General features: G+C 40.6%; 1 protein-coding gene across 6 annotated transcripts in view; it reads right to left on the bottom strand.

The window, feature by feature from the left end:
* Window positions 1-24,923, bottom strand: part of LOC128706573 (transmembrane protein 135) — a 211,907-nt gene that overhangs the window by 10,716 nt on the left and 176,268 nt on the right. For all 6 annotated transcript variants that reach the window (XM_070090476.1, XM_070090443.1, XM_070090458.1 and 3 more), the window contains 2 exons: window positions 12,879-13,019; window positions 12,443-12,609 (listed from right to left, as the gene is read on the bottom strand). In XM_070090476.1, coding sequence (XP_069946577.1) covers window positions 12,443-12,609; window positions 12,879-13,019 — 308 coding nt within the window. The remainder of the gene's footprint in view (window positions 1-12,442; window positions 12,610-12,878; window positions 13,020-24,923) is intronic.

Here is a 24,923-nt window from a genome sequence, read left to right as displayed (position 1 = left end):
GGCCAGTACTTACCGAGATACAAGCCCGCAAAGTTGGTGCTAAATGATTAGGTGTCGGCAACATGGAGCACTGCCGCTTGCAGAAACAATAAACATTTATCGTTTTTTTTTTCCAATTTTCTATTTTCTGTTGTTTTTATGTTATGATGATAATGTTCGTGAGGCAGTAGGTAAAATGAAAGGGGGTAAGGCAGCCAGGATTGATGGGATAAAGATAGAAATGTTAAAAGCAGGTGGGGATATAGTTTTGGAGTGGTTGGTGCAATTATTTAATAAATGTATGGAAGAAGGTAAGGTACCTAGGGATTGGCAGAGAGCATGCATAGTTCCTTTGTATAAAGGCAAAGGGGACAAAAGAGAGTGCAAAAATTATAGGGGGATAAGTTTGTTGAGTATACCTGGTAAAGTGTATGGTAGAGTTATTATTGAAAGAATTAAGAGTAAAACGGAGAATAGGATAGCAGATGAACAAGGAGGCTTTAGGAAAGGTAGGGGGTGTGTGGACCAGGTGTTTACAGTGAAACACATAAGTGAACAGTATTTAGATAAGGCTAAAGAGGTCTTTGTGGCATTTATGGATTTGGAAAAGGTGTATGACAGGGTGGATAGGGGGGCAATGTGGCAGATGTTGCAGGTGTATGGTGTAGGAGGTAGGTTACTGAAAGCAGTGAAGAGTTTTTATGAGGATAGTGAGGCTCAAGTTAGAGTAGGTAGGAAAGAGGGAAATTATTTCCCAGTAAAAGTAGGCCTTAGACAAGGATGTGTGATGTCACTGTGGTTGTTTAATACAGTGGACCCCCGGTTAACGAACTTTTTTCATTCCAGTAGTATGTTCAGGTGCCAGTACTGACCGAATTTTTTTCCCATAAGGAATATTGTGAAGTAGATTAGTCCATTTCAGACCCCCAAACATACACGTACAAACGCACTTACATAAATACACTTACATAATTGGTCGCATTTGGAGGTGATCGTTAAGCGGGGGTCCACTGTATATTTATAGATGGGAAAAGAGTGAGTGGTGCACTTAGGAGTCTGTGGAGACAAAGAACTTTGTCCTTGGAGGCAAAGAGGGGAATGTATGAGAGTATAGTTTTACCAACGCTCTTATATGGGTGTGAAGCATGGGTGATGAATGTTGCAGCGAGGAGAAGGCTGGAGGCAGTGGAGATGTCATGTCTGAGGGCAATGTGTGGTGTGAATATAATGCAGAGAATTCGTAGTTTGGAAGTTAGGAGGAGGTGCGGGATTACCAAAACTGTTGTCCAGAGGGCTGAGGAAGGGTTGTTGAGGTGGTTCGGACATGTAGAGAGAATGGAGCGAAACAGAGTGACTTCAAGAGTGTATCAGTCTGTAGTGGAAGGAAGGCGGGGTAGGGGTCGGCCTAGGAAAGGTTGGAGGGAGGGGGTAAAGGAGGTTTTGTGTGCGAGGGGCTTTGACTTCCAGCAGGCATGCGTGAGCGTGTTTGATAGGAGTAAATGGAGACAAATGGTTTTTAATACTTGACGTGCTGTTGGAGTGTGAGCAAAGTAACATTTATGAAGGGGTTCAGGGAAACCGGCAGGCCGGACTTGAGTCCTGGAGATGGGAAGTACAGTGCCTGCACTCTGAAGGAGGGGTGTTAATGTTGCAGTTTAAAAACTGTAGTGTAAAGCACCCTTCTGGCAAGACAGTGATGGAATGAATGATGGTGAAAGTTTTTCTTTTTCGGGCCACCCTGCCTTGGTGGGAATTGGCCAGTGTGATAATAAAATAAAAAATAATGATAATGTTTTGTTGTTGATCTTTTGATTTCATAGTCAATTCTTGTTGAGACACAAATGTTTGGTACTGAATTAGTAATCATACTGTCACAAACATTCATGTTCACACTGACAGATGAATTTGTACACCTGGTTCAATCACATACTATTGTTTACATATATATACAAGGTATTTACAGGTCCCAGGTCCCATTTATGTTTCTAGAAGTCCACCACTGTATGATACTCCAAGAAGCATGGAATCATACCGAGTACCATGCCACATTGCTAACACATGAATTGTGTGTTGTTTCACACTTGGGGTCGCTGTGTAGTGTAAGCACACACAACACACTCTTCTGAGAGTATTTCTTCTTTGGAGTACAGTGGACCCTCGGTTTTTGTGTTTAATCTGTTCCAGAGCGATCGGCGAAAATGGAAATCAGCGAAAACAGAAACCATTTTCCCCATAAGAAATAATGTAAATTTAATTAATCTGTTCCAGACACTCAGAAGTATTAACAAAAAAATTTTTTTTTCACCTTAAAGATAGATTTACATGCACAAAAGAATGAACATTCAACATGACACTTACCTTTATTGATGGCTGTTGTTGATGGATGGAAGACAGGGAGGAGGGGAGAGGGAAGAGGTAATTCTTTAGAAAGGGAATCCCCCTCTATAAGGAGTCCAGGTACCATGTTCTTATCTGGGGTCACTTCCGTCCTTTATTTTCTAATGCCACTAGGACCAGCTTGAGAGTCACTGGACCTGTGTCTCACAAAATATCTGTCCAGAGTGCTCTGTTTCTGGTATCTCTTTAAGATTTGCCTAAAATGGGACATGGCATTGTCATTGTAAAAGTTGCCAGCATGGATTGCAACAGCTTTCTCAGGGTGATGTTCCTCCACAAATGAATGCACTTTAGTCCACATTGCACAAATCTCCTTAATCTTTGAAGAAGGCACCTTCCATCTCTTTTCCTCCTCCTCTGAAGCAAGTTCCTCAACTGTGGTCTGTTGCTGTTGCAGATGAAGCTCTTGCAGCTCATCAGTGCTTAGCTCTTCATTGTGGTCCTCCACCAACTCTTCCACATCCTCGCCACTCACATCCAACCCCATGGAATGCCACAATTGACTGCACAACAGGTGTTGGATTGACAGGGTCAGCCTCAAACCCTTTAAAATCCTTCTTTTGGATACAATCTGGCCACAATTTTCCCCAAGCAGAGTTCATCGTCCTGGAAGTCACTCCCTGCCAAGCCTTATCTATAAGGCCTATGCAGTGGAAGATATTGAAGTGATTCTTCCAGAACTCTCTTAGGGTCAATTCAGAGTCCGAGGTTATGTCAAAGCACCTTTGAAACACTGCTTTGGTGTACAGTTTTTTGAAGCCTGCAATGATCTGCTGGGCACGGGCTGGATGAGAGGAGTGGTGTTAGGAGGCAAGAACTTCACTGTTACAAAGCTGAATTCCTTAGACAATTGGTCTTCCAAGTCTGGAGAATGAGCAGGAGCAATGTCCATTAACAGAAGGCAATGGAGTGGCAATTCATTAAACAGGAGGTATTTCTTCACACTCAGGCCAAACATTTCATTGAACCATTTCAGGAAAATTTCCCAAGTAACCCATGCCCTACTGTTAGCCTTCCACATCACACACAATTTACTCTTGATAACACTGTTTTTCTTGAACACTGGGATTTTCAGAGTGATACACCAGTAAAGGCTTCACTTTGAAATCCCCACTCGCATTACCACACAACAAGAGAGTTAGCCTGTCTTTCATAGGCTTGTGTCCTGGGAGTGCCTTTTCCTCCTGTGTGATGTAGGTCCTCTTTGGCATTTTCTTGTAAAACAGGCTTGTTTCTTCACAACTGAACACTTGTTGAGGTTGGAATTTTTCAGCCTCTACATAACCTTTGAATTCCTGCATGAATTTTTCAGCCGCTTGTTTGTCTGAAATGGCACCCTCACCATGCCTTACAACACTGTATGCCACTTCGCTTCTTGAATTTTTCGAACCAACCTTTGCTGGCCTTAAATTCACCAACATCAGCACTCGTTTCAGGCAGTTTCTTTTTTGAGATCACCATATTATCGACTGCACGACACTATCTCCTGCTAACTCTCTCTCTGATCCACACCAACAACAATTTCTCCACTTCTTCAATTGTTTGGGATCTCTGTTTGGTTATTGCATTCACCACTTTCACAACATCAGCTTCCATGATTTCTTTTCTCTTTGCAACAATGGAGCTGATCGTTGATGGCACCTTCCCGTACATCCTGCTGAGTTCAGCAATGCGCATGCCACTATCATATTTTTGTACAATTTCTTTCTTCATTTCTAGTGTTCCTCACTTCCTTTACCAAAGGACTGGCACTAGAAGCTTTCTTTGGGGGGCCATGGTGGCTTATTTAGCAGTCACATGCAATAAACAAGTGCCAAAAACATTGGATTATTACAAAATGTTTCATATGACCTGGCAGGATATGTTCACTCACTGAGAAACAATGCTACACTGCCTGAGAATGTGTGGAGAAGGCGGCCTTGTCTGCACACTGGGCACTGGACAGATTCTGTACGATCGACGAAAATGGAGGAAATCGAAGAAAATGGAACCAAAATATCGACGAAAATGGAAATTGGCGACATCGGAGATCAACGAAAAGGGAGGGTCCATTGTAGATGGTATTGATATCAGGCAGTGACAGTTAGGGATTATCCAGTTAGGCACTTCCCCCTTTGGTTGTGGGGTGACAGGTCGCTGTGGAGTGGCAGGTATAGGTATGGTACCAAACTTTTTTGCTATCTGCTTGATGACATTGAGGGTGAATTCAGCATATCGTTGTCACTTCCCTGTCTTTATTTCATACATGTTGAAGGCATTGAGCATCGCAATGTCCACATGGTGGAAAAACACTTTTATATATCACTTGCGACTCCTATGCACAGAGTCAACAAACCCTATCATCATGTCATATTTGTTTATTAGTCGCATATTGTTCATATAGTTGATAACAGCAGCTGGCTTTACAAGAGGTTGATTGCTGAGCTTGCTCAGTCTGTCTGTCTGTACCATCTCGTTTCTGTGGATGGTTGACAGCAATATCACATCCCGTCTGTCATGCCATGTCAGTGCCATGATGTCATTAGCATGAAATGCTTGCACTACACTTCCTCCAATGAACCTTGGCATGTCTTTTCTACTTCTTCTTACTGTTCCACATATATATCAGTACTGTTCACACAGAGGAAATCAGCAAGCATAGGGCTTGTATACCAGTTGTCTGTGAACAATGCATGACTCTTGCCATGGTATGGCTGCATCATCTTGTGAACAACATCACCAGAAATGCCCAACATGCGCCTGGTATCATCGAGTGTAGATAATAACATCCAACACAAGACCAGTCTCACAGTCACACACTAAGAGTTTTATACCAAAGCAATTATGTTTACTTGGTATATATTGTTTGAATGACAGGTGTCCCTTGAACAGAATCAAGAACTCGTCAACAACAATGTTCTTGAATGGATAAAAGTAGGCACTGAATTTCTGCTTCAGATACATAAACAATTCCCTGATTTTGTATAGGAGATCATTTCGGTTTGGCATATTCCTGTTTGAAAAGTGCAACATTCGTAGCAACAGAGTGAATCTGTTGCAAGGAAGGTCACGGAAGATTGAAGTGCTGATGAAGTGGTCTGTGGACCAATACTTTGCTATATTGTTCTTATACATGAGTAGCATAAGCATGACAGTGCCAAGGAATAAATACACTTCAGCCACAGTTGTATGTTTCCACCTGCGCAGCCGTGGCGATTCTGAAACACCTGTGTGGTCCATTGTATACCAGTAGTACATGTTGGTCTAGGTAACAATCAGGTTCATGATCAGGCTCATCAAAGTATAGCTGAAAATAGTCTAACTCTGTAGACTCATTTGTGATGGGACAGTGTGGCATGATGCTACTTCCACTGGCATCAAAATTGAAGGATGTGGCACGAATGGTGTACTTTCTGTCCAGTTCCATTCCCAGTCACATGGTGCAGGGTGGACCTGTGGCATGGGGTGTGGGGGAGCAGGAGGAGGGACAGGAGTGGAGGCAGCACATGGTTGAGAGGGTGCCAGACAGTCCTTTGTCTGCCCACCCACCATGCCACTAGGTCCAGGCACCATGTCCCCCCCCTCTTCCTCCATTCCAGCATATTCACCTTCATGAGCACTATCACCATCAGTTGCTGGGGCTTTGGATCGTGACCTGCCATGACCCTTGCTGCCGACTGCATATGGCACACTGTCTGAATGTAGGCGACATCGCCTAAAAGTACATTTCACTGGGGAATAATGATAATCACTTTCACTCGATGAATCCTTTATGGGTATAAAAATGATTTCATCATCGTCAACTATAGCACTTTCACCATTGTCAACACCATAATGCATGGAAAATGATAATTTTCTCTTGCAGAGTTGCCTTTGGGTAGTAACACTAGCAACCCCAGAGGTGCTGGGTTGAGGGTCTGTTGTGGCCACACTGGCCACCCCAGAGGTGACGGGCTGAGGGTCATCTGGGTTGTCATCAATAGTTTCACCATTCGTTCATCATCAATGGCCATATCAGTGCCAAATCCACTAAACTCACATTCTGTTTCACTGTCCAAGAATAGTAGAGTGTTAATACAATGAGGCATGAGCGAATCACAGGAGTTTGCCATGATTTTACTCAGAAAATCTAGTTTGTAAAATTACTCTCATCCCATGATTACAGGCTTAGATCCTGATGTAAACTTTTTACAAAATGAATTACATGAATCAAACAGCAACTGCAATTACTATACAGCATAACAAGCAAAGACATTACTCAGTGCAAACAATAACATAACCATCTTTAACTACAATGTCAGATCCTTGAGCAAACATGATGATGACTTCACAGTATTACTCATTTCCCTTCATTCCAATATATCAATCATCACACTCACAGAAACCTGGCTTAAGCCTGATATTACAGATGTCTATACCATTCCTGGCTACATGGCCATCCACAACTGTAGAACAGACCAGCAAGGGGGAGGAACAGCTATATACTACTCAAATCAACTCGAATGTATCAATAAATCTTGCACAAGGGACGAACATGGAGAATATATCATTTTTTTTTTCAACAAGTCGGCCGTCTCCCACCGAGGCAGGGTGACCCAAAAAGAAAGAAAATCCCCAAAAAGAAAATACTTTCATCATCATTCAACACTTTCACCTCACTCACACATAATCACTGTTTTTGCAGAGGTGCTCAGAACACAACAGTTTAGAAGCATATACAGTGGACCCCCGCATAGCGAACGCCTTGCATAGCGAACATTCCGCATAGCGAACGCTTTGATCGCTAAAATTTTGCCCCGCATAGTAGACAAAAACCCGCTCAGCGAACTTCGTCCGAGACGCGTCCAATGTGTGGCCTCAGCCAGCCTCACATGTGCCGCCTGTCCCATTGTTTACCAGCTAGCCTCCGCGGTAACATTCAAGCATACACTCGGAATATTTCGTATTATTACAGTGTTTTCGGTTCTGTTTGTTGAAAATAAGTGACCATGGGCCCCAAGAAAGCTTCTAGTGCCAACCCTGTGGTAAAAAGGGTGAGAATTAGTATGGAAATTAAGAAAGATTTTGAAGGGTTTGGGGCTAACCCTGAGAAGCCTATGCCAGTTGTGGAATCCATTGTGCCTACTTCAAAAATTAAGGAAATGTGTGCACAGTGGGTTGAACTGCAAACCTTTATGGATGAAAATCACCCTGACACAGCTGTTGCAAGGCGTGCTGGTGACTATTTCAATGACAATGTTATGGCCCATTTTAGACAAATCGTAAAGGAACGGGAGGTACAGAGCTCTATGGACAGAAAGAAGTCCAGTGACTCTGAAGCTGGTCCTAGTGGCATTAAAAGAAGAAGGGAAGTAACCCCGGAAAAGGACTTGCCTCCTCAAGTGTTAATGGAAGGGGATTCCCCTTCTAAACACTAACACTCTCTCTCCCCTCCTCCCATCCCATCAATCATCACCAGATCTTCAATAAAAGTAAGTGTCATGTAATTGTGCATGCCTTTTTCAGTTTATGTGTACTAAAATTAACATTTTTTTGTGGTAAAAAATTTTTTTTTTCATACTTTTGGGTGTCTTGCACGGATTAATTTTATTTCCATTATTTCTTATGGGGAAAATTAATTCGCATAGCGAACATTTCGCATAACGACCAGCCCTCTTGCACGGATTAAGTTCGCTATGCGGGGGTCCACTGTACGTATAAAGATACACAACATATCCCTCCAAACTGCTAATATCCCAAAACCCCTCCTTTAGAGTGCAGGCATTGTATTTCCCATTTCCAGGGCTCAAGTCCAGCTATATAAAAATAACTAGTTTCCCTGAATCCCTTCACTAAATATTACCCTGCTCACACTCCAACAGATCGTCAGGTCCCAAATACCATTCGTCTCCATTCACTCCTATCGAACACGCTCATGCACACCTGCTGGAAGTCCAAGCCCCTCGCCCACAAAACCTCCTTTACCCCTTCCTTCCAACCTTTTCGAGGACGACCCCTACCCTGCCTTCCTTCTCCTACAGATTTAAATGCTCTCCATGTCATTCTACTTTGATCCATTCTCTCTAAATTACCAAACCACCTCAACAACCCCTCTTCAGCCCTCTGACTAATACTTTTATTAACTTCACACCTTCTCCTAATTTCCACACACTGAATTTTCGTCTGCTGCCCGTCCCTATCCACTGACGCCTATATAACCGCCAGTCTTCTTGCCTTTGCTCCAGATTCTCTTCCACCACGATGCTGTGAACACTAACTCCAAGGCCGAGGGACTGATTACCTCATCTTTTGTATATAGTTCTACTGTCTTCCTATTATGTCCTAGAATCTGTATTGATAAAGCCACTGGATGGCGAAACGTCTACAATAAAGATATCCAGATGTTGCACATGTGTCTTAACTTTCATATTGTCGGTATTTTATACCTTTCTTGCACAACTTGTCAGACACTGCAACATCATGGAATCTTGGTTCAGAGGACATCTACAAGACCTTCTTTACGGCTGCTGCAACTAACCCATCTCTTTGGGAAGGACCTACTTACACTGGGGAATCCCGCCTACCAGTGACTTTGCCCTCATCTGCTGTCCGTCCCTATCCACTGACGCCTATATAACCGCCAGTCTTCTTGCCTTTGCTCCAGATTCTCTTCCACCACGATGCTGTGAACACTAACTCCAAGGCCGAGGGACTGATTACCTCATCTTTTGTATATAGTTCTACTGTCTTCCTATTATGTCCTAGAATCTGTATTGATAAAGCCACTGGATGGCAAAACGTCTACAATAAAGATATCCAGATGTTGCACATGTGTCTAAACTTTCATACTGTCGGTATTTTATACCTTTCTTGCACAACTTGTCAGACACTGCAACATCATGGAATCTTGGTTCACAGGACATCTACAAGACCTTCTTCACGGCTGCTGCAACTACCCCATCTCTTTGGGAAGGACCTACTTACACTGGGGAATCCCGCCTACCAGTGACTTTGCCCTCGTCTGCTGCCCGTCCCTATCCACTGACGCCTATATAACCGCCAGTCTTCTTGCCTTTGCTCCAGATTCTCTTCCACCACGATGCTGTGAACACTAACTCCAAGGCCGAGGGACTGATTACCTCATCTTTTGTATATAGTTCTACTGTCTTCCTATTATGTCCTAGAATCTGTATTGATAAAGCCACTGGATGGCGAAACGTCTACAATAAAGATATCCAGATGTTGCACATGTGTCTTAACTTTCATATTGTCGGTATTTTATACCTTTCTTGCACAACTTCTGCAGTGTTCCTACTTTCTTATGTTCTTATGTTCTTAAGTGAATGTGATATGACCTAACTAGGTTAGAGCATTGGCTTAAGCCGCTGGGAGACTTGGACCTGCCCCACATGGGCCAGCAGGCCCGTTGCAGTGCTCCCTCCTATTCTTATTCTTATTATTGCGGGCTATTATTATTGTTCTTATTATTGCGGGCTATTATTATTGTTCTTATTATTGCGGGCTATTATTATTGTTCTTATTATTGCGGGCCATTATTATTGTTCTTATTATTGCGGGCTATTATTATTGTTCTTATTATTGCGGGCTATTATTATTGTTCTTATTATTGCGGGCTATTATTATTGTTCTTATTATTGCGGGCTATTATTATTGTTCTTATTATTGCGGGCTCTCTCTTGGAGAGATATCCTCAAGACCAGGTTCATCCTGGATATTACTGCCCGTTAGGTCATCTTATTTATATCCCCTATATTAATACCCATCTTTCACTTAAACACTTCGATCATGTCTCCCCTCATTCTTCGTCTAGCAACATAAGAACATAAGAATGTAGGAACACTGCAGAAGGCCTACTGGCCCATACGAGGCAGGTCCTTACCAAAACGACATCTACCTAAAGCTACCCAAGAAATAACTCCCGTACCCCATGACACCAATCAAACCCAGCCCCTCCCACTCATATATTTGTCCAGTCTCTTCTTAAAGCTACCCAAGGTTCTAGCCTCTATCACCCCACTAGGAAGACTGTTCCACGCATCTACAACTCTGTTAGAAAACCAGTACTTACCTATGTCCTTTCTAAATCTAAATTTATCCAACTTAAATCCATTATTCCTGGTTCTTACCTGGTTCGACACCCTCAGTACTTTATTAATGTCTCCCTTGTTTATGCCCGTCATCCACTTATACACTTCAATGAAGTGTATAAGTGAATGTAAATTAAGTGTTTTCAGTCTTTCTTCATACGGAAGACTTCTAATGCTATGTATAACTTTGTCATTCGTCTCTGAATGTTTTCTAACGAATTTAAATCTATTCTGTAGTAAGGAGACCAGAAGCAAGCTGCATAATCTAAGCGAGGCCTTACTAATGGTGTGTACTGCTGTAGTATAACCTCTGGACTCCTGTTTGTTGATAACATAAGGCAGGAGGAACACTGCAATAGACCTGTTGGCCCATGCAAGGCATGTCCCACCCATGCAGCTGTCCAACCCTCTCTCAAAGCTGCCCAAGAATTTGCTTCAGTACCTCAGGTACTAATCAAACCCAGCATTTTGTACTCATATATTTGCCCAATCTGTTTTTAAAGCTACCCAAGGTCTTAGCCTCTATTACCCTACTCGGCAGATTGTTCCACACATCGAACATAAGAACATAACAAAGGAGGAACACTTATCTACTGTACAACTATGAAAAAATTACTATCCTACTGTACAACTATGATATACTCCTTAGTAGAATGTACAAGATTGATGGACTGAACACATCGACTCCAGGCTGAGGGACTGATTACCTCAAACTCCTCCTCTCCTTACGCCTTCCTCTTTGTATTGGACTGATGAAGCCACTGTGTGGCGAAACGTTTCCTGAATAAAGATTCTCATATGCTGCATAAGTGTCTCAATCTTCATAATAGAGGCACTCTTTGCATTGCAATCCACTATTGTAAATACAAAATCTCAATGTACTGTTTGCAAAGACATAAAATAAAATAAATAAATAAACAAATAAGATAGAGCTGAAACTAACTGGTGTTATCATGCGGTACCCCGGTGTCCCCAGTTTTTTCATAATGCTCACACTGAGGGCACAGACCAATTCTCTCATGTCTAGGTGGCTCAGGCCTATTGTGTCAAATTTGAAAAAATGAAAAATAAAAAGTAGATCTATGTTCGGAGCACTACGCGAGCAAATATGCATCTACGTTTGGACAGTTTAAGGGTTAAATGCTGCAGTGAGGTGACTAGAGGCAGTGTAGATGTCAGGTTTGAAAGTAATGTGTGGTGCAAATATTAAGTAGAGAATGTGGAGCACAGAAATTAAAATGTGATGTAGGGTCACCAAGAGTAAAAGCCAAGAGGGCTGAGGAGGGGTTGATAAGGCAGTTTGGGCATTTAGAGGATGGAGAGGGACAGGATGATGAAGAGGGTGTAACAATCTGGGGTGTTTGGTAGGAGAGGTAGGCATCATCCCAGGAATGGTTGGAAGGAGGGGTAAAAAAAGACTGAGCTTTAAGGGCTTCAGCATTCAGCAGACTTGCACAAATGTATTAGATAGGAGTGCATGGACACTGTTGGAGTGCGAGAAAGGTAATTTTTATGAAGTCATTCATGGAAACTGGTTAGCCAGACTAGTCCTGGAGATAGGACGGGCAGTGCCTGCACTCTAAAGGAAATGTGGGCAGGTTGCAATTAGAGGATAATTTAAATTATGATGTCAGCACACTTCTGGTATGACAACATTTGAATGAATGATGGTGAATGTTGAACTCAAACAACTCACAGGTAAGACATACAAAGGCATGAAGGGGAAGTGGGGACAAGCAAAGAAAAACTCTGTAGAGGAATGTCTTCAGTTGTAATGATAGAACTGGGGCTAAACGCAGCAGCAGAGCATTGTATGAGAGAGAGTCAGTAGGGTAAAAAAAAAAAAAAAAAAATTATTTATGACATGTATCACAAGAAAATATCCATTTATGATATGTATCACATGAACATACACACAAACATACCCATTTATGATATGCATCACAAGAATATATTTATTTATGACATGTATTACAACAATGACTTATGGATTCACTAACCTGCCCCATGTTAGTCTTAGGAGAAAGCGCCAGTAAGAAGGTTTCATGTAATGCATCTCCATCACAGCCACGTGGAAGAGATAACCCGTGGAGATGGAGTATAGCAGCTCTACTGAGCCAGGGATACGTGGTAGGTACCCCTCATCACAGCCTTTTTCATACACACACTGCAAGGTTATTGATGACATGGACATTTATAAAAAAATATAAATATACATAATATTCACTATCTACTGTACTATGTACATATCCATTTCTTAAAAGAAATGGTATGCTGAAGAAGAACATTTTATTTCGTCACTTATGTGTAACCACAATGTTCATATAAAGAGGTGTCAGAAAGACAAAAATGCATGAGGGATAAGATACATACAAAAGACTTTTGCATTGTCATACCAAGAATTTCACAGTAAAGGCTGCAATATTAAATGCTAACCTCAAGTACTTTCCACATCATATAAAGTGCAAGAGAAGGGGCAGAGTAAAAATACATTGCAAAAGCAGAGAGTACACCAGCCACTGCTCCGTGTGATGCTTCTTCTTTCCCATGCCACCACCGCCCTGCACAACATGTTCCCTGTCGAGAGAAACATTAGCCTTAAGGAAGGATCAGTAACTATGTTATTGTATATGCTCTTACTAAGATGTAAGAACATAATGACTATTATACCATGTTGTCAATTTTTTTTTTATATTCTCAATATTAATCTGACAAAACTAAAAAAACAAAACCATCACATGATACAACTGCATGTGCTTATCTCAGTATAATTCTAATGATCTTTCCATTTAAGTACTGTACTACATTTAACACAGTATGAAGAGTAAAATTTAAAAAAAAAAAAAACAGGTTCAGTGATGATTATAACAAAAAAGACTATTGCAAAACAATTAAGAACAAACATATGCCCAAAGAATTTTTTTTTCAACAGTAGGCCATCTCCCACCAAGGCAGGGTGACCCAAAAAATAAACACTTTCACCATCATTCACACATAATCACTGTCTTTGCAGAGGCCCTCAGATACAACAGTTCAAATGTCACTCCAAACAGCCAATATCCCAAACGCCTCCTTTAAAGTGCAGGCAATGTATTTCCCACCTGCAGGACTCAAGTCTGCCTAATCAATTTCCTTGAATCCCTTCACAAAATATTACCTTGCTCACACTCCAACAGCTCGTCAAGTCCCAAAAACCACTTGTCTCCATTCACTCCTAACACGTTCACACATACTTGCTGTATGTCCAAGCCCCTCGCACACAAAACCTCTTTTACCCTCCTCTCTCCATCCTTGTCTAGGATGATCTACCCCTCCTCCCCTCCACTACAGACTTATATATCCTTTAAGTCATCCTATTTTGCTCCATCCTCTCTAAATGATCAAACCACCTCAACAACCTCTCTTCAGCCCTCTGACTAATACTTTTATTTACTCCACACCTTCTCCTAATTTCTACACTACGAAATCATTGCATAATATTTACACCACACATTGCCCTTAGACAGGACATCTCCACTGCCTCCAACCTCCTCCTCGCTGCAGCATTTACAACCCATGCTTCACAGCCATATAAGAGTGTTGGTACCACTATACTTTCGTACATTCCCTTCTCTGCCTCCATGGATAACATTTTTTGTCTCCACAGATACTTCAACGCACCACTCGCCTTTCTTCATAAATTCTATGGTTAACCTTATCCTTTGTAAACCCATCTGCTGACAAGTCAACTCCCACATATCTTAACACATTCACTTCTTCCATACTCCCTCCCTCCCTGTTCTTAAATACTCCATGTGCCTTGTAATACAATAAAGTTGCAAGTGATACTACCAAGGTGTCCTATATTTTAATAGACAAATATTTAATTACCGCAAATGCACACAGATTGCATTAGCCTGTTTAGATACTTTCTTCTTTCTTTCAACAAACCGACCATATCCCACTGAGGCAGGGTGGCACAAAAAGAAAAACAAAAGTTTTTTTTAAATTTAGTAATTTACACAGGAGAAGGGGTTACTAGCCCCTTGCTCCCGGCATTTTAGTTGCCTTTTACAACACGCATGGCTTACGGAGGAAGAATTCTGTTCCACTTCCCCATGGAGATAACAGGAAACAAACAAGAACAAGAACTAGTAAGAAAATAGAAGAAAACCCAGAGGGGTGTGTATATATATATCTTTCTTCTTTCAACAAACCGGCTGTATCCCACCGAGGCAGGGTGGCCCAAAAAGAAAAACAAAAGTTTCTCTTTTTAAATTTAGTAATTTATACAGGAGAAGGGGTTACTAGCCCCTTGTTCCCGGCATTTTATTCGTCTCTTACAACACGCATGGCTTACGGAGGAAGAATTCTGTTCCACTTCCCCATGGGGATAAGAGGAAATAAACAAGAACAAAAACTAGAAAGAAAATAGCAGAAAACCCAGAGCAGTGTGTATATATATATGCTTGTACATGTATGTGTAGTGTGACCTAATTATAAGTAGTAGTAGCAAGACATACCTGAAATCTTGCATGTTTATGAGACAGAAAAAAGACACCAGCAATCCTACCATCATGTTTAGATACTTTTTTTTTTTTCTTAAACAAGTCGGCTGTCTCCCACCGAGGCAAGGTGACCCAAAAAAAGAAAGAAAATTCCCAAAAAGAAAATACTTTCATCATTCAACACTTTCACCTCACTCACACACAATCACTGTTTTTGCAGAGGTGCTCAGAATACAACAGTTTAGAAGTATGTACATATAAAGACACACAACATATCCCTCCAAACTGCCAATATCCCAAAACCCCTCCTTTAAAGTGCAGGCACTGTACTTCCCATTTCCAGGACTCAAGTCCGGCTATATAAAATAACCAGTTTCCCTGAATCCCTTCACTAAATATTACCCTGCTCACACTCCAACAGCTCGTCAGGTCCCAAATGCCATTTGTCTCCATTCACTCCTATCTAACACGCTCATGCACACTTCCTGGAAATCAAAGCCCCTCACTCACACAACCTCCTATACCCCCTCCCTCCAACCCTTTTGAGGACGACCCCTACCCCGCCTTCCTTCCCCTACAGATTTATATGCTCTCCATGTCATTCTACTTTGATCCATTCTTATCGTAGGGGTTCTTAATAAATGGAGATATCGAGGGTTGAAGGTAGACACACTTGTTGGATGGTAACGATATATATTGTCAGACTGTGATGATGGGAAATGGAGCCCAGCCTCTGCCTGTCTTAGCCTAAATGACCAAACCACCTCAACAGCCCCTCTTCAGCCCTCTGACTAATACTTTTATTAACTCCACACCTTCTAATTTCCACACTCCAAATTTTCCGCATAATATTTACACCACACATTGCCTTTAGACAGGACATCTCCACTGCCTCTAACCGTCTCCTCGGTGCAGCATTTACAACCGAAGCTTCACACCCATATAAGAGTGTTGGTACCACTATACTTTGATACATTCCCTTCTTTGCCTCCATAGATAACATTCTTTCTCTCTACATATACCTCAATGCACAACTCACCTTTTTTCCCTTATCAATTCTATGATTAGCCTCATCCTTCATAAATCCATCCGCTGATACGTCAACTCCCAAATATCTGAAAACATTCACTTCTTCCATACTTATCTTTCCCAATTTGATATCCAATTTTTCTTTATCTAAATCATTTGATACCCTCATCACCTTCCTCTTTTCTATATTCATTTTCAACTTTCTACCTTTACACACACTCCCAAATTCGTCTACTAACCTCTGCAATTTTTCTTTAGATTCACCCATAAGAATAGTATCATCAGCAAAAAGTAACTGTGTCACTTCACATTTTGTATTTGATTCCCCATAATTGAATCCCACCCCTCTCCCAAACACCCTAGCATTTACTTCTTTTACAACCCCTTCTATAAATATATTAAACAACCATGGTGACATTACACATCCCTGTCTAAGACCTACTTTTACTGGGAAGTAGTCTCCCTCTCTTCTACACACCCTAACCTGAGCCTCACTATCCTCATAAAAACTCTTTACAGCATTTAGTAACTTACCACCTATTCCATATACTTGCAACATCTGCCACATTGTTCCCCTATCCAAACTATCATATGCCTTTTCTAAATCCATAAATGCAATAAAAACTTCCCTACCTTTATCTAAATACTGTTCACATATATGCTTCAATGTAAACACTTGATCTACACATCCCCTACCCACTCTGAAACCTCCTTGCTCATCCGCAGTCTTACATTCTGTCTTGCCTCTAATTCTTTCAATAATAACCCTACCGTACACTTTTCCTGGTATACTCAGTAAACTAATTCTTCTATAATTTTTACAATCTCTTTTGTCCCCCTTCCCTTTATATAAAGGGACTATACATAGTCTCCACCAATCCCTAGGTACCTTCCCCTCTTTCATACATTTATTAAACAAAAATACCAACCACTCCAACACTATCATCCCCCTGCTTTTAACATTTCTGTCATGATCCCATCAGTTCCAGCTGCTTTACCCCCTTTCATTCTACGTAATGCATCACGCACCTCCCCCACACTTACATCCTGCTCTTCTCCACTCCTAAAAGATGGTATACCTCCCTGGCCAGTGCATGAAATTACCGCCTCCCTTTCTTCGTCGACATTTAAAAGTTCCTCAAAGTATTCTCGCCATCTACCCAATACCTCCATCTCCCCATCTACTAACTCTCCTACTCTGTTTTTAACTGACAAATCCATTTGTTCCCTAGGCTTTCTTAACTTGTTTAACTCACTCCAAAATTTTTTCTCATTTTCATTAAAATTTCTCGACAGAGCCTCTCCCACTCTTTCATCTGCTCTCCTTTTGTACTCTCTCACCACTCTCTTTACCTTTCTTTTACTCTCCATATACTATACTCTTCTTATAACACTTCTGCTTTGTAAAAGCTACCTTTTTCTCTTTTACTTCATCATTCCACCAATCACTCCTTTTTCCTCCTGCACCTACCCTCCTGTAACCATCAACTTCTGCCCCACATTCTAATAGTGCATTTTCAAAACTATTCCAACCCTCTTCACCCCCCCCCCTACTACTAATACTTGCACCAGCCCACCTTTCTACCAATAGTTGCTTATGTGTCACCCGAACTTCCTCCTCCCTTAGTTTATACACTTTCACCTCCCTCTTACTTGTTGCCATTTTCCTCTTGTCCCGTCTACCTTTTACTCTAACTGTTGCTACAACTAGATAATTATCCGATATATCAGTTGCCCCTCTATAAACATGTACATCCTGAAGCCTACCGATCAACCTTTTATCCACCAATACATAATCTAGCAAACTACTTTCATTACATGCTATCATACCTTGTATATTTATCCTCTTTTTCATAAAATATGTATTACTTATTACCAAACCTCTTTCTACACATAGCTCAATTAAAGGCTCCTCATTTTTATTTATCCCTGGCACCCCAAATTTACCTACTACTCCCTCCACAACATTTTTACCCACTTTAGCATTGAAATCCTCAACCACAAGTACTCTCACACTTGGTTCAAAACTCCCTACTCATTCACTCAACATTTCTCAAAATCTCTCTCTCTCCTCTACACTTCTCTCTTCTCCAGGTGCATATATGCTTACTATAACCCACTTTTCACATCCAACCTTTATTTTACTCCACATAATCCTTGAATTAATACATTTATACTCCCTCTTTTCCTGCCATAGCTTATCCTTCAACATTAGTGCTACTCCTTCTTTAGCTCTAACTCTATTTGAAACCCCTGACCTAATTCCATTTATTCCTCTCCACTGAAACCCTCCCACCTCCTTCAGCTTTGTTTCAGTTAAAGCCAGGACATCCAGGTTCTTCTCAATCATAACATCCACAATCATCTCTTTCTTATCATTTGCACAACATCCATGCACATTCAGACATCCCACTTTGAAAATTTTCTTCTTATTCTTTTTAGTAATTATTAGCTAGCTAGCCCATTGTTCTCATTATTTTAGTTGACTTTTACAACACGCATGGCTTAAGGAGGAAAAATTCTTATTCCACTTCCCCATGGATAGAAAAGGAAAAGTAATAAGAAACAAGAACTATTAAGATAAAACCGAAGAAAACTCAGATGAGTGTGTATAGATAAACATGTACATGTATGTGTAGTGTGACCTAAGTGTAAGTAGAAGTAGCAAGACGTACCTGTAATCTTGTCTATTTATGAGACAAACAAAAGACACCAGCAATCCTACCATCATGTAAAACAATTACAGGCTTTCGCTTTACACTCACTTGGCAGGACGGTAGTACTTCCCTGGGTGGTTGCTGTCTACCAACCTACTACCTATGATACATCACTAATAAATATTTTGTGGTGAGTGCAACATGTGTATAAGGTGGGTAATTATATTATACTTTTGCAAAGCACAATGTGTTTGGTGGTATTTGGCAACTTATGATGGTAGGGAATCATCCCGGCAGACTGGCTGGAGTAATTTATAGTTATGATGCTGTGTGTTAGACACTCCCTCCATCCTTCATCCTTTCCTCTCTTCAAAAATTAAATTTTTTGTTTAAAGCATTTAAAAAGTTCTTCCAATGAAAAATTATGAAAGAGGAAGTAAAGTAATATAACACATTTTTGACAAACCTTTTTAACAAAAACGAGAAACAATAAAATATGCTTTTTGATAATTTTTTACTAAAAATTTTTACATTTTCAAAAGATAAGGTCAAAAACCTGACTTCCCTTTTACTATACAAAATCAAGTTCAAATAGCCTGAACTTAAACTGCTACAGAATATTGTTTTTATCAGAATGCATTCCCATATTATGTGAGAGGTAAATATAACTATATTATTAAAGTATTTCAAAATTTAATTGGCTATTAAACATTTTATATAAATTTGAATTTATAATAATAATAATAATCCTAGGTAGTAGGTTGGTAGACAGCAACCGTCCAGGGAGGTACTACCGTCCTGCCAAGTGAGTGTAAAATGAAAGCTTGTAATTGTTTTACATGATGGTAGGATTGCTGGTGTCCTTTTTTCTGTCTCATAAACATGCAAGATTTCAGGTACATCTTGCTACTTCTACTTACACTTAGGTCACACTACACATACATGTACAAGCACATATATACACACCCCTCTGGGTTTTCTTCTATTTTCTTTCTGGTTCTTATTCTTGTTTATTTCCTCTTATCTCCATGGGGAAGTGGAACAGAATTCTTCCTCCGTAAGCCATGCGTGTTGTAAGAGGCGACTAAAATGCCGGGAGCAAGGGGCTAGTAACCTCTTCTCCTGTATATATTACTAAATGTAAAAGGAGAAACTTTCGTTTTTCCTTTTGGGCCACCCCGCCTTGGTGGGATACAGCCGGTGTGTTGAAAGAAAGAAAGAAGAAATATTGTGAAGTAGATTAGTCCATTTCAGACCCCCAAACATACACGTACAAACGCACTTACATAAATACACTTACATAATTGGTCACATTCGGAGGTAATCGTTATGCGGGGGTCCACTGTATATACACACACCCCTCTGGGGTTTCTGCTATTTTCTTTCTAGTTCTTGTTCTTGTTTATTTCCTGTTATCTCCATGGGGAAGTGGAACAGAATTCTTCCTCCGTAAGCTATGCGTGTTGTAAGAGGCGACTAAAATGCCGGGAGCAAGGGGCTAGTAACCCCTTCTCCTGTATATATTACTAAATTTAAAAGGAGAAGCTTTTGTTTTTCCTTTTGGGCCACCCCTCCTCGGTGGGATGCACCTGGTGTGTTGAAAGAAATAATAATAATAATAATAATAATAATAATAATAATAATAATAATAATAATAATAATAGGTAGTAGGTTGGTAGACAGCAACCACCCAGGGAGGTACTACCGTCCTGCCAAGTGAGTGTAAAACGAAGCCTGTGATTGTTTTACATGATGGTAGGATTGCTGATGTCTTTTGTCTGTCTCATAAATATGCAAGATTACAGGCATGTCTTGCTACTTCTACTTACACTTAGGTCACACTACACATACATGTACACATTTATTTATACACACTCATCTGAGTTTTCTTTGATTTTATCTTAATAGTTCTTGGTCTTATTAATTTTCCTTTTATATCCATGGGGAAGTGGAATAAGAATCTTTCCTCCGTAAGCCATGCGTGTTGTAAAAGTCAACTAAAATGCCGGGAACAATGGGCTAGTAACCCCTTTTCCTGTAAAGATTACTAAAAAGAATAAGAAGAAGAAAATTGTCAAAGTGGGAAGTCTGAATGTGCGTGGATGTTGTGCAGATGATAAGAAAGAGATGATTGTGGATGTTATGAATGAGAAGAAGCTGGATGTCCTGGCTTTAAGTGAAACAAAGCTGAAGGGGGTGGGAGAGTTTCAGTGGAGAGGAATAAATGGGATTAGGTCAGGGGTTTCAAATAGAGTTAGAGCTAAAGAAGGAGTAGCAATAATGTTGAAGGATAAGCTATGGCAGGAAAAGAGGGACTATAAATGTATTAATTCAAGGATTATGTGGAGTAAAATAAAGATTGGATGTGAAAAGTGGGTTATAATAAGCGTGTATGCACCTGGAGAAGAGAGAAGTGTAGAGGAGAGAGAGAGATTTTGGGAAATGTTGAGTGAATGCGTGGGGAGTTTTGAATCAAGTGTGAGAGTAATGGTGGTTGGGGATTTTAATGCTAAAGTGGGTAAAAATGTTATGGAGGGAGTAGTAGGTAAATTTGGGGTGCCAGGGGTAAATGTAAATGGGGAGCCTTTAATTGAGCTATGTGTAGAAAGAAATTTGGTAATAAGTAATACATATTTTATGAAAAAGAGGATAAATAAATATACAAGGTATGATGTAGCACGTAATGAAAGTAGTTTATTAGATTATGTATTGGTGGATAAAAGGTTGATGGGTAGGCTCCAGGATGTACATGTTTATAGAGGGGCAACTGATATATCGGATCATTATTTAGTTGTAGCTACAGTTAGAGTAAGAGGTAGATGGGAAAAGAGGAAGGTGGCAACAACAAGTAAGAGGGAAGTGAAAGTGTATAAACTAAGGGAGGAGGAAGTTCGGGTGAGATATAAGCGACTATTGGCAGAAAGGTGGGCTAGTGCAAAGATGAGTAGTGGGGGGGTTGAAGAGGGTTGGAATAGTTTTAAAAATGCAGTATTAGAATGTGGGGCAGAAGTTTGTGGTTATAGGAGGGTGGGGGCAGGAGGAAAGAGGAGTGATTGGTGGAATGATGAAGTAAAGGGTGTGATAAAAGAGAAAAAGGTAGCTTATGAGAGGTTTTTACAAAGCAGAAGTGTTATAAGAAGAGCAGAGTATATGGAGAGTAAAAGAAAGGTAAAGAGAGTGGTGAGAGAGTGCAAAAGGAGAGCAGATGATAGAGTGGGAGAGGCACTGTCAAGAAATTTTAATGAAAATAAGAAAAAATTTTGGAGTGAGTTAAACAAGTTAAGAAAGCCTAGGGAAAATATGGATTTGTCAGTTAAAAACAGAGTAGGGGAGTTAGTAGATGGGGAGATGGAGGTATTGGGTAGATGGCGAGAATATTTTGAGGAACTTTTAAATGTTAAGGAAGAAACAGAGGCAGTAATTTCATGCACTGGTCAGGGAGGTATACCATCTTTTAGGAGTGAAGAAGAGCAGAATGTAAGTGTGGGGGAGGTACGTGAGGCATTACGTAAAATGAAAGGGGGTAAAGCAGCTGGAACTGATGGGATCATGACAGAAATGTTAAAAGCAGGGGGGGATATAGTGTTGGAGTGGTTGGTACTTTTGTTTAATAAATGTATGAAAGAGGGGAAGGTACCTAGGGATTGGCAGAGAGCATGTATAGTCCCTTTATATAAAGGGAAAGGGGACAAAAGAGACTGTAAAAATTATAGAGGAATAAGCTTACTGAGTATACCAGGAAAAGTGTACGGTAGGGTTATAATTGAAAGAATTAGAGGTAAGACAGAATGTAGGATTGCGGATGAGCAAGGAGGTTTTAGAGTGGGTAGGGGATGTGTAGATCAGGTGTTTACATTGAAGCATATATGTGAACAGTATTTAGATAAAGATAGGGAAGTTTTTATTGCATTTATGGATTTAGAAAAGGCATATGATAGAGTGGATAGAGGAGCAATGTGGCAGATGTTGCAAGTATATGGAATAGGTGGTAAGTTATTAAATGCTGTAAAGAGTTTTTATGAGGATAGTGAGGCTCAGGTTAGGGTGTGTAGAAGAGAGGGAGACTACTTCCCGGTAAAAGTAGGTCTTAGACAGGGATGTGTAATGTCACCATGGTTGTTTAATATATTTATAGATGGGGTTGTAAAGGAAGTAAATGCTAGGGTGTTTGGGAGAGGGGTGGGATTAAATTATGGGGAATCAAATTCAAAATGGGAATTGACACAGTTACTTTTTGCTGATGATACTGTGCTTATGGGAGATTCTAAAGAAAAATTGCAAAGGTTAGTGGATGAGTTTGGGAATGTGTGTAAAGGTAGAAAGTTGAAAGTGAACATAGAAAAGAGTAAGGTGATGAGGGTGTCAAATGATTTAGATAAAGAAAAATTGGATATCAAATTGGGGAGGAGGAGTATGGAAGAAGTGAATGTTTTCAGATACTTGGGAGTTGACGTGTCGGCGGATGGATTTATGAAGGATGAGGTTAATCATAGAATTGATGAGGGAAAAAAGGTGAGTGGTGCGTTGAGGTATATGTGGAGTCAAAAAACGTTATCTATGGAGGCAAAGAAGGGAATGTATGAAAGTATAGTAGTACCAACACTCTTATATGGGTGTGAAGCTTGGGTGGTAAATGCAGCAGCGAGGAGACGGTTGGAGGCAGCGGAGATGTCCTGTTTAAGGGCAATGTGTGGTGTAAATATTATGCAGAAAATTCGGAGTGTGGAAATTAGGAGAAGGTGTGGAGTTAATAAAAGTATTAGTCAGAGGGCAGAAGAGGGGTTGTTGAGGTGGTTTGGTCATTTAGAGAGAATGGATCACAGTAGAATGACATGGAAAGCATATAAATCTATAGGGGAAGGAAGGCGGGGTAGGGGTCGTCCTCGAAAGGGTTGGAGAGAGGGGGTAAAGGAGGTTTTGTGGGTAAGGGGCTTGGACTTCCAGCAAGCGTGCGTGAGCGTGTTAGATAGGAGTGAATGGAGACGAATGGTACTTGGGACCTGACGATCTGTTGGAGTGTGAGCAGGGTAATATTTAGTGAAGGGATTCAGGGAAACCGGTTATTTTCATATAGTCGGACTTGAGTCCTGGAAATGGGAAGTACAATGCCTGCACTTTAAAGGAGGGGTTTGGGATATTGGCAGTTTGGAGGGATATGTTGTGTATCTTTATATGTTTATGCTTCTAGACTGTTGTATTCTGAGCACCTCTGCAAAAACAGTGATAATGTGCGAGTGTGGTGAAAGTGTTGAATGATGATGAAAGTATTTTCTTTTTGGGGATTTTCTTTCTTTTTTGGGTCACCCTGCCTCGGTGGGAGACGGCCGACTTGTTGAAAAAAAAAAAAAAAAAAAAAAAAAAAAAAAAAATAATAATACATGTAATAATAATAATAATAATCCTAGGTAGTAGGATGGTAGACAGCAACCGCCCAGGGAGGTACTACCGTCCTGCCAAGTGAATGTAAAATGAAAGCCTGTAATTGTTTTACATGATGGTAGGATTGCTGGTGTCCTTTTTTCTGTCTCATAGACATACAAGATTTCAAGTACGTCTTGCTACTTCTTCTTACACTTAAGTCACACTACACATACATGTACAAGCATATATATATATACACACACCCTTCTGGGTTTTCTTCTATTTTCTTACTAGTTCTTGTTCTTGTTTATTTCCTGTTATCTCCATGGGGAAGTGGATCAGAATTCTTTCTCCGTAAGCCCTGCGTATTGTCAGAGGCGACTAAAATGCCAGGAGCAAGGGGCTAGTAACCCCTTCTCCTGTATATATTACTAAATGTAAAAGGAGAAACTTTTGTTTTTCCTTTTTGGCCACCCCGCCTCAGTGGGATACGGCCGATGTGTTGAAAGAAAGAATAATAATAATAATAGCGTACTAGGACATGATACATAGTTGTATAAAGTATTATAGTAGTTGGGTGTACATGTCAAAAGCCTCTTGTATGCAGAGGATTACGGGCAGGCTTAACCCGTAAACGGTCCAAATGTATATATACATTTTTACCGCTAGTGCCCCAAACGTATATATACGTTTTATTTTTCCTGCCTTCAAATTTGGCACGATTGGCCTGAGATGCCTTGTTAGCATAGAATGGGTCCTAACACTCAGTGTGCGTGGTATTAAAAAAATCTGGGACCACTTAATACCTTCTTGTGGGAGCACCAGTTCAAATGAGCACCAGCTAGAGCAAACAGCACAGCAAACACATGGGATTCACTGATGTCATGTAGTATTAACACTCCAATTTTAAGAGGAAAGTGATTTTGACCCTGAGTTTAGTGGCTTTG

This window comes from Cherax quadricarinatus, chromosome 3, assembly GCF_038502225.1.
Source record: "Cherax quadricarinatus isolate ZL_2023a chromosome 3, ASM3850222v1, whole genome shotgun sequence".
Lineage (NCBI taxonomy): Eukaryota > Metazoa > Arthropoda > Malacostraca > Decapoda > Parastacidae > Cherax > Cherax quadricarinatus.
This window is presented reverse-complemented; position numbering and strand designations above follow the sequence as displayed.